Source organism: Trachemys scripta, chromosome 18 (assembly GCF_013100865.1).
Source record: "Trachemys scripta elegans isolate TJP31775 chromosome 18, CAS_Tse_1.0, whole genome shotgun sequence".
In the NCBI taxonomy this organism is placed as follows: Eukaryota; Metazoa; Chordata; order Testudines; family Emydidae; genus Trachemys; species Trachemys scripta.
Window position 1 is genome coordinate 1,859,096 of NC_048315.1, and position 12,420 is coordinate 1,871,515.

The 12,420-nt window shown below is 66.0% G+C and overlaps 1 protein-coding gene across 1 annotated transcript; it reads left to right on the top strand.

The window, feature by feature from the left end:
- The first annotated feature begins 1,725 nt into the window (after positions 1 to 1,725).
- Positions 1,726 to 11,336, top strand: PIPOX (pipecolic acid and sarcosine oxidase). The gene is made up of 8 exons (XM_034752795.1): positions 1,726 to 1,899; positions 2,797 to 2,945; positions 6,802 to 7,015; positions 7,489 to 7,671; positions 9,024 to 9,167; positions 9,712 to 9,870; positions 10,237 to 10,312; positions 10,814 to 11,336. The coding sequence occupies exons 1-8, from the start codon at positions 1,774 to 1,776 to the stop codon at positions 10,942 to 10,944; spliced, it is 1,182 nt and encodes a 393-aa protein (XP_034608686.1). The 5' UTR covers positions 1,726 to 1,773; the 3' UTR covers positions 10,945 to 11,336.
- Positions 11,337 to 12,420: the final 1,084 nt, after the last annotated feature.

Here is a 12,420-nt window from a genome sequence, read left to right on the forward strand (position 1 = left end):
CCCCTGATGTGTGCAGCTCTGGGGGTTACAGGGTGAGTGTCACTAGTCACTGCACGGGAGGGTGGGGGCGAAGGATGCCAGCAGCCCGGGGCCCTCCCCAGAAGTGTCCCACTCTCCCCACCTGGCGGGGGCTAGGGGAGCTGGTTGGTTTTCCATCATCGAATTCACTTGCCCCCAGCTCACTGAGCAGCCGTGTGCAGTGCCAGTGGCCCATGCTCGGAGGAGGACGCTCGCTCCAGGCCACAGTCGGGGCAGCTTTGCACGTGGGCCCATGCCAGCGCGGTGCGGCGCCGAGAGGCAGGGCCGGGGGGTCCCGCGGCAGGAGACACGGCTGGCAGGAAGCCATGGTGGAGCTCTGGGCTGGCGCTCACCCGCGCAGGAGCTGGATGGGTTGTCCGGAGAGAGCCAAACCGCAGCGATTAACGATCAATAATGCAGACGCGTTTCCACTGCCTCCCGTTAGCTGGGGAAGGAGACTGGCCGGCCAGTGAATGAATCCAGCACATCACAGGCTGGCCACAGGGCGAAGGAGCAGACGCCCGGGCCAGCTCCTCGCTGGGTAAGCTGGTGCAGCAGCGCTGACGGGCAGAGCGATGCCATTGCCCTCATGCCCCAACAGGCTGAAGAGCAGTCAGTGAGAGAAGGGCAGGCCAGCCGCCCGGGGACAAGCCCAGGCCACCACGTGCTCCCTGCTCCTTTTAGTCGCAGAGCCAGCCACAGGCTAGCCCAGGTCTGCCCAGCGGAGCTGCCGCCACACGCTGAGTGCAGCGCAGATGGGCCCTCGGGCCGGAGCTGCAGGACAAGTAATCAGCCACCGGTAGAGCTAAGAGTGGGAAGGCCCAGGCTGGGCTATCGAGGGCTGCGGGTTGGGATTGAGGAGCACTGGCAGAGCAGGGGGGAGCTCAGGGCTGGGACGGGGGGGGGGGGTTCAATTGAGGGGCAGGGCAGAGCAGTGCACAAGGGAAGTTTGCCCAGTGCTCCCCACCTTGCTCCCAAAATCATTTTTTATTTAGTAATTTACTCAGAGTATGTATTAATACCTGGGGGAGCAAACAGCTGTGCATATCTCTCTATCAGTGTTATAGAGGGCGAACAATTTATGAGTTTGCCCTGCATAAGCGTTCTGCAGGGTAAAACGGATTTATTTGGGTTTAGACCCCATTGGGAGTTGGGCATCTGAGTGCTAGAGACAAGCACACTTCTGGGAGCTGTTTTCAGGTAAACTTGCAGCTTTGGGACAAGTAATTCAGACCCTGGGTCTGTGCTGCAGCAGACGGGAGTGTCTGGCTCAGCAAGACAGGGTGCTGGAGTCCTGAGCTGGCAGGGAAAACAGGGACAGAAGTAGTCTTTGCACACCAGGTGGCAGCTCCCAAGGGGGTTTCTGTGATCCAACCCGTCACAGGAGGCAGGAGTCCTGCGAGTTCCAGCAGCGCCCGGGGATAGTCCCTGGCAGAGGCCACACGATGCCCTGCTCAGGGACGGGGTGGGTGGGAGATGCCCAGTGCACTTATGCCCCCCCCCCCCCCGGCTGGGCTGCTCCAGGCCCCGTGGCAGGGGGAAGCAGCCGGGGGCCCAGACCAGCCAGCCGGGGCACATACTGGGGAGCCAGGAAGCCCCAGGGACTCGGATGCAGAAGGCCGACGCCGGCTGCTGGAGGCAGGCCCACCGTGGCTGGAAGTCAGCTCCACACAGCTTCCTGCCTGACCATGCCAGAAGTCTGAACTTTGCTCTTGGCTCCGGTCCCAGGCCCCTGCAACAGGGGGAGAACTGAAGATGGCGGCTGCGGGTGAGCCCCACAGCTCCTTCTACGACACCATCGTGGTGGGGGCCGGGATCCAGGGGTCCTTCACTGCCTACCACCTGGCCAAACGGGGCAGAGAGACCCTCCTGCTGGAACAGGTACCCCCCGACACGCAGCTCTGGGGGCACTGCAGGGCAGACACAGCCACGCACTCAGCCCACACAGGAGCAAGGCCGAACGCCCGGGGTCTGCCTGAGCGACAGCCAGTCGGCAGGACGGACATCGCCCCAGACACAAGCTCTGCACAGCGCACAAGCTAAGCCCCTGCTCCCCCTCTCCAGGTGGGGTCCCTGCGGCTGGGAGGCGCACCCTCACCCGCCCCCTGACAGTACTTCAGGGCAGAGCCGCCCATATGCCAGGGCCTCTCGGTAGCCAGGACTTGCCAGCTGAGAGAGCAGCGGCTGGGGCTGTGTGACGCTGCCACACGGGGGCGCTGCAGACCTGCCCCAGGCTGGGCCCGCGGGGGCCCTGCAGCGGAGATCAGTGACCACCTGGCACCTAGGACCCCACATGGCTCAGCACTGGCCAGAGGGGCCAGGGCAAATCATTGCATTCCCCGCAGAGCAGGCAGCACCTGGGCAGCCCTCGCCAACGGGCCGTAGCCCCCCCGAGCTATTGCACCAGCCAGGCAGGGGCGTGTGGCCCAGCTGTGCCCACCGGGTGCCCCACAGCCAGGGCAGAGAGCAGCTGGAACCCAGACACTCAGGAAGCAATGGCAAAGAGGAGGGAAGGTCCGGGTACCTCTGCCCACCGTGCCTCCAGCCTCCCCTGCAGCATGGGGAGGGAGCATGGCTCAGGGAGGGGGCTGGCTCCAGCGCTGCCCTAGGATGTCCAAGGTGCCCTGCCCCAGCCCAGGTGCGGGCACGCAAGTCGCATGCACCCGCCCAGGCAGAGCGAGTGGGCTCCCAGCAGCACCGCAGCCAGGGCTGGCAGAGGGAACCAGCATCCCCAGAGCAGGCCGGGATCTCCAGCTAACCCTCCCCCTGTCCTGGCAGTTCCCCCTGCCTCACTCCCGAGGCAGCTCCCATGGCCAGAGCCGGATAATCCGCCACGCCTACCCCCAGGAGCACTACGCGCGGATGATGGCAGAGAGCTACCGCCTGTGGGAGCAGCTGGAAGCCGAGGCTGGCGTCCCCCTGTACAGGTGAGGTGCCGCCCGCCGGGGGCTCGGCTCCCTTGCAAGGGGATCTGATGGAGGAAATTCAGCCCTGACGCCTCGGAGCTGGGGGCCGGGAGGCACAGGGCCCCAGCTGGGCCCCAGCAGAACAGCAGCCAGGCCGAGGCCATGCCAGCGAGCCCCACGGCCCATGCTTAGCATTGCGCGCTCCAGGCCTCGGCCCGGCTGTCAGAGCCGCAGGGGCAGCCAGCCTGGCCTGGGGGCATGGGAAAGGGAGCCAGCCACAGGCCCTGGCCCCCAGCCAGGTTACTCCCCCCAGGCGCTGGCCAGACACTTCAAACAATGGAAAGGACCGGCCAGGCTGCCCCAGAGTAGCCGACACCAGGGACCAAGTGGAGCATTAAGGGGTCGTGGCTGAGCGGCTCAGCCCCACGTCAGGGCAGGGGCAGGATTTTACTGCCCCGAGATTCAGCAGCGTCTCCGTTCACTGCGGGGCCTGCCCGAACGAGAGCAGATTGACTCCCCCACCCCCAGGCCAGCCCCCCGGAAGCCTTGGGCCCCTTGGGCCCAGCCCAAGAGCACAACGGGGCGCTGTGCCAGCACGCCAAGGCATGCCGAGAGCAGGAGGAGAGGCTAGCAATCCCGCCAGGCTTCGGCTCTGTCAGCACAGGGAAGGGAACCGGGCGTGGGAGACACAGGACTGCGTCCAGCCAGGATCCTAGAGCACGGATGGGGCCCATCCCTCGTTGGTCGGGGTGCCCAGGCCAGCGAGCGCAAACAGGGCCCAGCAAAGAGCAGCAGAAGGAGCGAAGTCCCTGGCACCGAGCATGAGTCACGTCTGAGCGATAACAACTCCGCCCCTCCCGCCCCCCGGCCTGGGCCCTAGACAGTGTGACCTGGTTTCCTCTTGCGACTGCAACAAACAGCCGGAGCCGAGCAATCCCGATTGGCAGCGCCGCCCGGACGCAGGCTGGCAAAGTGCTCGGAGGGTCTCACTGCTCCACCGGCCCCCAGCCCGCGCGGATCTCCCGGGAGCGGTACAGCGCTGCTGCTGGCCACGCTGCTCTGAACGGGACGGTGCCCAGCCAGCTCCCGGGGCTCCGAAGTGTCCCCTAGGACAGAGACTACAGCTCTGTACTCCCCTATGCAAGCCTGGCTTGGGCTCCAGACCTCTGGGTACACATTGCCAGCAGCCCCGGTGACGCTGAGCACTGGAGGGGTCATGGCGTGACCCCGCTCCCAGAGGGGACGCCAGCAGCAGCTCCGTGCTAGGCCATGTTAACAGGCAGGGGAAAACAAATGATCAATTTCCATCCACCCCGGTCCTTGGCTGACTGCTCAGCTGCTATCAGAGAGATGGGCCCCCCTCCATCTGGGCCACAGGCCAGGGGACTGGTAGGGGCTCCAGTGCAGGGGCCGGGCATGGACAGAGAGCCCAGGAGGGAGGTGGGAGCCACCTGTGAACATTGGCACGGGGCTGCCAGCGGCTCAGAAACCCCTTCCCCCCATGCCAGCATGCAGAGCCCTATGGCAGAGCTGCAGGGGGCCAGGCCCACAGGGCGAGCACTTGCACTGCCGCAGGAGGCCTTAGCATTAGGGGAGTGTGTCCCAGACCTCGATGCATGCTGAAAAGCCTCCACTTCCAATCACGCCAGCAAGGGCCAGGCAGTGCCTGGGCCCAGCTCAAGGGAGGTAGAGCAGCCCGGAGCCCGCCCCCAGGAGCCAGCCAGCATGGCCCAGGGCCGGGCTGCAGCCCACAGGAGCTCTCAGCCCCTGGGCTAGAGGGCCCTGCAGAAACCTCACCTAGACAGCCGGGACCCATGGGCTTGCACCATGACACACCATGCTCAGCCCCCCGCTCACCTGCTCAGGAAGGGGCTTGCTCCGCTAGGTGCTGGGTAGGGCCTTGCCGCACTGGCTGCACGCCCACCTGGCCTGGGGCGGAGCCACAGACCCCACCCCCAGCGCACCTGGCCCAGAGCTGCCAGGATGCGGGGGAAGGAGCATGCGGAGCCTGCTCTCTAGGCCAGAGCCATGCTGGGCACAGCAGCGAGGCCGGGGCAGCCCCTGCAGCGAGCCCTGGGAGGCTCTCGTAGTACCCCTAGGGCTCAGGGTGAGGCCCCCTCCCTGGCCCCCCACCCTCATCCCAGCCCCCCTAACTGTGACCCTCAGCACCCTCCAGCCCCACTTGTCTTGGCCTTCCTTAGGCATTGCTTAGCCAGGGCAGTCCCTGGCCCTGCGCCGGCAGCAGTCCCAGGGTGGGCCTGGGGCAGAGGCCGGGGGCAGGTCTGCTGGATGGCCCCTGGACTCCCAGCCCGGCAGAGCCGCAGCTCGTGCCCCAGGAAGGGCTCACGAGGCACTGCCCCAAGTCAGCCTCAGCCAGACCCTGGCCTGGCCCAGTGGGGGAAATAACCCGCAGCAGGGGGCCAGCGAGGCCTGTTCCCCGGGCTCAAGGATGTCCGGTCACCGTTAATTACCAGCTCCCACGCGCCCTGTGACCCGGCTTTAGACTTTGCCAGACACCTGCAGCCACCTCTGGGGTGGGACATGGCAGCCACTGAACAGCGTGCAGCAACACCGCCCACCTGACCCTGGGCCCCCCTCCTCCTCCAGACAGTCCCCCCAGCACAGGACAAACTCATGGCGAACTGAGACATACTCCACAAGGGAGCACGGGCGCCAGGCTGATCCGTTACCGCACAAACCGACTGCTCACAGGGGCGCCGATCACGTGATCTACAGCACTCCTGCCATTCCAGACCCGGACCGCCCCATCACCCCTGTTCTACCGGTAGCAGCCCACTAACCGTCAGCCTGAGAGCCCCGACTTTCTCCCTGGGCTCCAAACCAGGCTTTGAACTCTGTCCCAGCGACTCACGGGGCCGCCCAGCCCTTGCCCTGCTCTGGCCTGCCCTGGGGGCGCTCAGCACCGGCTGCCTCCCAAGGCAGCAGGGCGCATGGCGGGCGAGACGGACTCCCAGTAATTTATCTGACTCTATAAAGGACGAGCCATTAAGGAAATAAGCATATAAACGATTCCCCATCTAGCCAGGGTCGGAGCTAATGGAGCTATCGATCGTGTGAGACGGGAGCCCGGCAGAACGGCCCCTTCCTGACTCCCAGATCCTTTGGCCTCGCCCCTGGGGCCCTGCCCGTTCTCCACGCAGGGGCTGGGCTGTCCCGTGGGCTGGCAGTGCTCAGGGATCTCCCATGACGGCGCGGCCCCGGGGAGAGACAGACCCAGTCTCTTGTGGGGCAGCAGCAGCCGCGGTTCAGAGAGGAGATTCCCGCCTGCTGGGGGCAGGAATCGGCACTGCCCAGCCACCGGGAAGGGCAGGAATCGCCCCCCTGGCGTTTAGTGACGGGAGGGATCCAGGCCAGGCTCCCTACGTGGCCACGGGATGACCTGCCGCAGTGCCAACCGCCCCCCAGCTCTGCCAGTGCCCCTCAGCCCCCTGCTACTCCAGCCCCGGCTCCCCCAGCTAACAGCTGGGCCCTGCAGGTTCCCCCCTCACTTGCTTAGGCAGCGCCTGGTGGATGCCGCGTGGCACCGTCACAGCCCGGCCCCTTGGCCCCTAACCTTTGTTATTTAACCACATCAGACCGCCGGGGCGGCAGCCTGCACCAAACCCTGCGATACTGGAACATGGACAGCGCTGCCTCTGCAGTCAGCGTCCCTGGCAGCGTGGCCCAGTGGGTAGGACCCGGACTAACCTGCTGGTGGCCCCTGGGCAAGTCACCGCCCCTCTTGCTGGCTCCGCGTCCCAGCCTGCCAGAAGGGGCTGGGAATGGAGGGGGCTCGTGGCACACCTCACGCGGGGCCGGGACGTGGGCAGCGACTGCCCGGTGCCATAACACTTTGCTCCCTGGCCCATCTCCGCAGGCAGACGGGGCTGCTGGTTCTGGGGGCCAACACCAACCCCGAGTTCCAGCACTGGTGCCGGACCTTGGCACAGCACGACATCCCCGGCGAGCTGTTCACCACGGAGTCACTGCATGAGCGCTTCCCCGGCATCCGGCCCTACTGCGGGGAGGTGGGCGTGTCCGACCGCACTGCAGGGGTCCTCTCCGCGGACAGGGCACTCCGGGCTGTGCAGGTACCGGGCTGGGCCTGGGGCGCGTGGCCCCAGGAGATGGGGGTACCCACAGCATCACCTCCAGGCCCTGCAACCCCTGGGACAGCTCCAGCCAGACCAATGGCCCCTCTTGCCACAGACACGGGATGAGGCTCAGCTGGAGTCCCTGCGCCGTGGGGAACGCCCAGTGCTCTGCCCAGCGCCCAGGGGTGCTGCCACGCGGTGCCCGGAGCTGCACAGCTTTGCCTGGCATTTCTCATCCCCGGCATGTGCCCTCTGCACCGTCTCTGCAAGGCCATGGGCAGCCAGCAGCCCGCATGGGGCCCCGTCACACTCCCGTGCCAGAGCCTGGCTTGGCCCCATTGCGGGGCCCAGGAACGAGGGGTTCCCTGGCCGGGCTCACACCCACTGACTGCAGGGGCTGTGCACTACGCTGCACCGCTCGACCCCTTGGGCAGGGCCCCCGCCCCAGGCTGAGCCAGCTCCCTCCCCAGGACGGGGTCCGGCGGTGCGGGGGAGCCCTGAGCGACGGGGAGAAGGTGACTGACATCAAGCCGGGGGTCGTGGTTACCGTGACAACCAGCGGAGGGGTGTACCAAGCCAAGAGTCTGGTGATTACAGCCGGCCCTTGGGCCAATAAGCTCCTGGCCCCGCTGGGGCTGCAGCTGCCTCTCCAGGTAAGGGCTGGCTCCGGCTGTGCCCGGGTGACGTGGGGATGGGGCAGGGCCAGCGCGAGCACAGGATCGTTACCCAGTGCTCTGCTGCTCTGCACAGCTCACTTCCACCCTGGCACCCGCCTGCAGCCGGCTCACCCACGCGTGCGTGTCCTGGCTGGGCACGTGGGGCTCCGTGTCCCTGCCCTGGCTCATGCCTGGTGTCACGGAGTCCCCAGGTGATGCTCTGAAACTGCTCCCTACAAAGCCAGTCAGGACTTTGGGGAGCCTCCTCTCCCTCGGAGCAGACCGTCTTCAGGGCAAGAAGCTCACACGGCTTCACCTCCTGGGTCTGAGCTTGGAGCATTCAGCATATGCCCCTCCGTGCGCTTCCCACAGCGAGTCCACCCCGGCGGGGTCCTGGGGAAGCCAGAGGGTCCTGCACCCCCACTTCGCAGTCAGACGTGACTCTCAGCCAGCCAGTAAAACAGAAGTTCATTAGATGACAGGAACATCGTCTAAAACAGAGCTTGTAGGTACAGCGGCGAACGGGACCCCTCAGCCGGGTCCATTATGGGGTTCAGAGAGCCAGACACCCCCGTCTGCCCTCACTCCTAGTCCCCAGGTAGCTCCAACTCTCAAACCCCCTCCAGCCCCTCCTCCTCTCGGCTTTGTCTCTTTCCTGAGCCAGGAGGTCACCTGATCCCTTTGTTCACCTTTAGCTATTTCCTTGCAGGGGGGGAAGGGGCCCTGGCCATTTGTTGCCAGGGAGACAGAGTGCCAGTGATTTATGCACACTGGCCTTTCCCCACCACCTAGAGACTTAAGAAATGCATAGGGGAAACTGAGGCACCCACACAGTATTCAGAGGAAACATTAATAACAGTCCCACTTCGTCACACCTGGCTGGGCATGTAGGGCTCTGTGTCCCTGGCTCACGCCTGGCTGGACATGTGGGGCTCCGTGTCCCTGCGCAGGCCTGTGGGCTCCATGCCTGTGCGGACAGGGCTGGGAGGAGCGAGCGCACCTTGCCAGGGGTCGCTGTTTGGGTGGTCAGAGCCCTGCAGTCGCTGCCTGGAGCGGCTGTGACATGTGGCACAGGGAGGGGGGCACTGGCCTAGGAGCTCAGCTGGGTCAGGCTGGGCAGAAGGGCACCAGGCACCAGCCAGGAGGAGACCTGGCCTCCCACCCTGCCTGCCAGATCTGCTGCGTGGTAGTGGGTCCGGCTGGCCCCGAACCTCGCTCACTGCACTGCCACCCCCACATGCCCCCGCCCCAAGGGAGCCGCATCGCTCTTCCCCACATCCCCCACCCTCAGGCAGGGAGGAGACGACTCACCACGGGTGGCAGCAACCCATGTGCTCCCTGCCCTGCAGACGCTGCGCATCAACGTCTGCTACTGGAAGGAGAAGGTCCCCGGAGCTTATGGGGTCTCAGCAAATTTTCCCTGCTTCCTGGCCCTCCGCACCCCCCACCACATCTACGGGCTGCCCTCCAACGAGTACCCAGGACTGGTGAAGGTGAGACGGGGCAGCAGGGAGGGGGACCCAGCTTATTCACCCATGCACCCACGTGTTCATACACACACACATACCCTTTCGTACGCATGTGCACACACAGACACACACACGTGTCCATACACACACACACACATACACACACACACACACACTCTTGCACGTATGTGCACACAGACACACATGAGCACATACACACACACACCCTCTCGCACGCGTGTCCACACACACACACACACCCTCTCGCACGTGTGTGCACACAGGCACACACACATGTACATACACCCACACATGCGTGTGCACACACATCTCCACACACTTTGTTGGGGGACAGGCAGGATATGGGCGCTTCCAGGCCTGATGCAGCCCCACTGCTGCAGCCCTGGGCTTTGCCAACCCTGCCCTTGCGGGGGTGGGGGTGGGGGTGGGGGCGGGCACAGAGCTTTGGGGGAGAGAGCCTAGGGGAGAGCCCAGCTCAGTGGTGCTCTGCAGGGCCCGCACTGGAAAGGAGCAGGGGTAGCCTGACCCTCCCTCCTAACCCCACCAGATCTGCTATCACGCTGGCAGCCCGGCAGACCCCGAGGAGCGTGACCGGCCGCCCGAGGCCTCGGCCCTGCCCGACATCCAGATCCTCCAGGACTTCGTCAACAAATACCTGCCAGGGCTGGTGCCGGAGCCGGCCGTGGTGGAGCACTGCATGTACACGGTGAGGGGCAGACGCTGGGCCCAAGAACTCCCCTCCCAGAGCCTGCCAACTCACATGGGCACCCCCTGCCTGGAGCTAGTCCTGGCTCCCAGTCCCCCTGTCCCCAACCTGCTAGCCCCTACTCCCCTGCCAGGGCCAGAACCCAGGAGTCCTGGCTCCCAGGCAGCCTGGCCTCTGCTTAGACACCTGCTCCCAGGTCATGCCCCACATGGGTGGTGATGGACAGGCCAGGCAATGGACCCCAAAGTCACTTGGGTGCCCCCAGACCCTCCCCACCCCAGCAGGAACCTGGGCGCCAGTGTCCCCCTCGCCCATCCTGGGGGGGTGCTCTGCCCTCCTTGACATGCGCGCACTGGCTCCCCGCAGAACACCCCAGATGAAGACTTCGTTCTGGATCGGCACCCTAAGTTCAGCAACATCGTCATTGGGGCGGGGTTCTCGGGTAAGTGGGGGTGGGACGGTGGGGGAGGGTTCTCGGGTAAGTGGGGGTGGGACGGCGGGGGGTTCTCGGGCAAGTGGGGGTGGGACAGTGGGGGAGGATTCTCGGGTAAGTGGGGGTGGGACGGCGGGGGGTTCTTGGGTAAGCAGTGCCAGTGCAATGCCGGGGATGGCTGCCTAGGGACCGGGATGTTCCCCATGGGGCTGGGATGGCCCAGCTGCCCCCCTCCCCGCTGCTCCATCCCCAGGCCCCGTTCAATCTGCTGCCACTGCTCAGCCCTGCCCCAGTGCTGGTCCCACCCCACGGGGACGGTGTGGTGCAGATCCCCCCAGCTGCAGGGCGCCCCGGGCGTTCCCAGGGACACTGGCCGGCAGCCTGGCTGGGGTGGCCGAGGCCTGTGCCAGCCCGGGGGCAGGCGAGCACGGGCAGTGCCCGTGGCACGGGGCTAGCTCTCGGGGCGGCCGTTCCCAGCCGACTGGAGTCTCTGCGCTTCTGCCCACACAGGCCATGGGTTCAAGCTGGCGCCAGTGGTCGGGAAGCTCTTGTGCCAGCTCAGCGTGGGGGAGGAGCCGTCCTACGCCATGGAGCCGTTTCGCATCCGCCGCTTCCCAGCCCTGCCCGCCGCTGCCCTGTAGCCTGCCCTGCACCTGGGCTGCCCCGGGGCTGGGGCCTACGGGGCCGGGAGGAGACCAGGGGAGAACTGCCGTCCACCCCCAGGCTTCCTGGGCACAGCCACGTGCCCAGCGACCCCGCACCAGTGCTGGAGCTGGGCCGGGCCCAGGGGTTTCTGCTACCAGCGTCGCTGGCCCCAAGCTCTGCAGGCTGGCCGAGCCCGGACAGAAACGGGGGGCCTGGCTGCGGGCCTGGGGGGGTCGAGCTGAGTGTGGGGGGGTCACCCCTCTGCCTGGGCTCTGTACCCTGGTTTGTTTGGGTCTCAGCATCCCCCCGTGCTGGGCACACACAGCCCGAGACAAGGGGAGCATGGGACTCCCCACTCCTGTTCCAACCAATAAACACTGGCAAGCCATCCCCGTGTGCCAGCTCTCTCTCACCCCAGCTGGGGGGACCCCGGCCAGTGTGGAGGGGGCTGGGGGCTCCCTGGGCCCCAGGAAGCTGAACAAGCCCCACCATGCTGGGTGGGGGTGGGCCGGACGGGTGGGGGTAGGTTGGAGAGGTGGGGGTTGGCTGGACAGGTGGGGGTAGGTTGGACGGGTGGGGGTTGGACGGACAGGTGGGGTAGGTTGGACGGATGAGTGGGGCCGGACAGGTGGGGGGTCCCTGGCTCACTTGGAGATCGACTGATGGCGCCATGAGACACTAAGCCCCGTCTTGGCCCCACGTGGCTCCAGGCCGGCCAGCAGTGAGCCATGGGCGCGAGCCTGAGCTGCCCCCGCCTGGCCCCACACATGAAGCCGCCTCCAGCAGGTGCCCCCCCACCCCCCGTGTGCTTTGCAGCGGCGCCGCTCGGCACCAGCTCATCCCGGCGCGTTGTCGGGCTCAGGACGATGAAGCTGTTTAAGCAGGAGACACTCGCTTAGGGGGCAAGTGACTGTTTGAATGTTAAATGTGCCATTTTATTATCATTAGATCGCTCCCACGTAATGAAAGCGCATTAGTGCAGTGCAGGCTTTATGGCGCCGCGTGCCCAGCCTGCCCCATTTGTTTCCAAGCGCTCACGTGAGAACCGGCCCGGCTCCTGGCTTGGAGCTCTGGAGCCGACGGCGCCAGCGGGGATGCAGCCCCGTGCGCCAGGCGGGTTGCCGTGGCCCAGGCCAGGCCCTGCGTGGGGACAGCCCGGCCTTGCCCCGGGTTTCCGGCGGAGAGGTTAAGGGCAGCGCTGGGCATGATGAATCACTTAGTTCAGACGCCAGCCGCAGCCATCTGGCTGTCCCGCTGGGACTGCGGAGGGTGCGAGGGCCCGTGCCTGGGGCAGGGGCAGTGTGTGACATGCTCACCCCGCCCCGGCTGTTTGGTTTCCTGCCGCACTGATCCAGGCCCTGCCTGGCTTGACAGGCTGAGCCGGGCTCCCCATGGGGAGCGGGCGAATCCGCGCCGCGGGCACAGGTAAGGCCATCGCACTGTGGCCCAGCAGCAGCTGTGGGTCCATTGCC

What these genes read in the sequence shown, in the direction of transcription:
- PIPOX (XM_034752795.1), top strand. Translation starts at nt 1,774, where the DNA reads ATGGCGGCTGCGGGTGAGCCCCACAGCTCCTTCTACGACACCATCGTG. An exon ending in AGACCCTCCTGCTGGAACAG is followed by an intron (nt 1,900 to 2,796) that starts GTACCCCCCGAC and finishes CTGTCCTGGCAG; the next exon opens with TTCCCCCTGCCTCACTCCCG. An exon ending in GGGCACTCCGGGCTGTGCAG is followed by an intron (nt 7,016 to 7,488) that starts GTACCGGGCTGG and finishes CTCCCTCCCCAG; the next exon opens with GACGGGGTCCGGCGGTGCGG.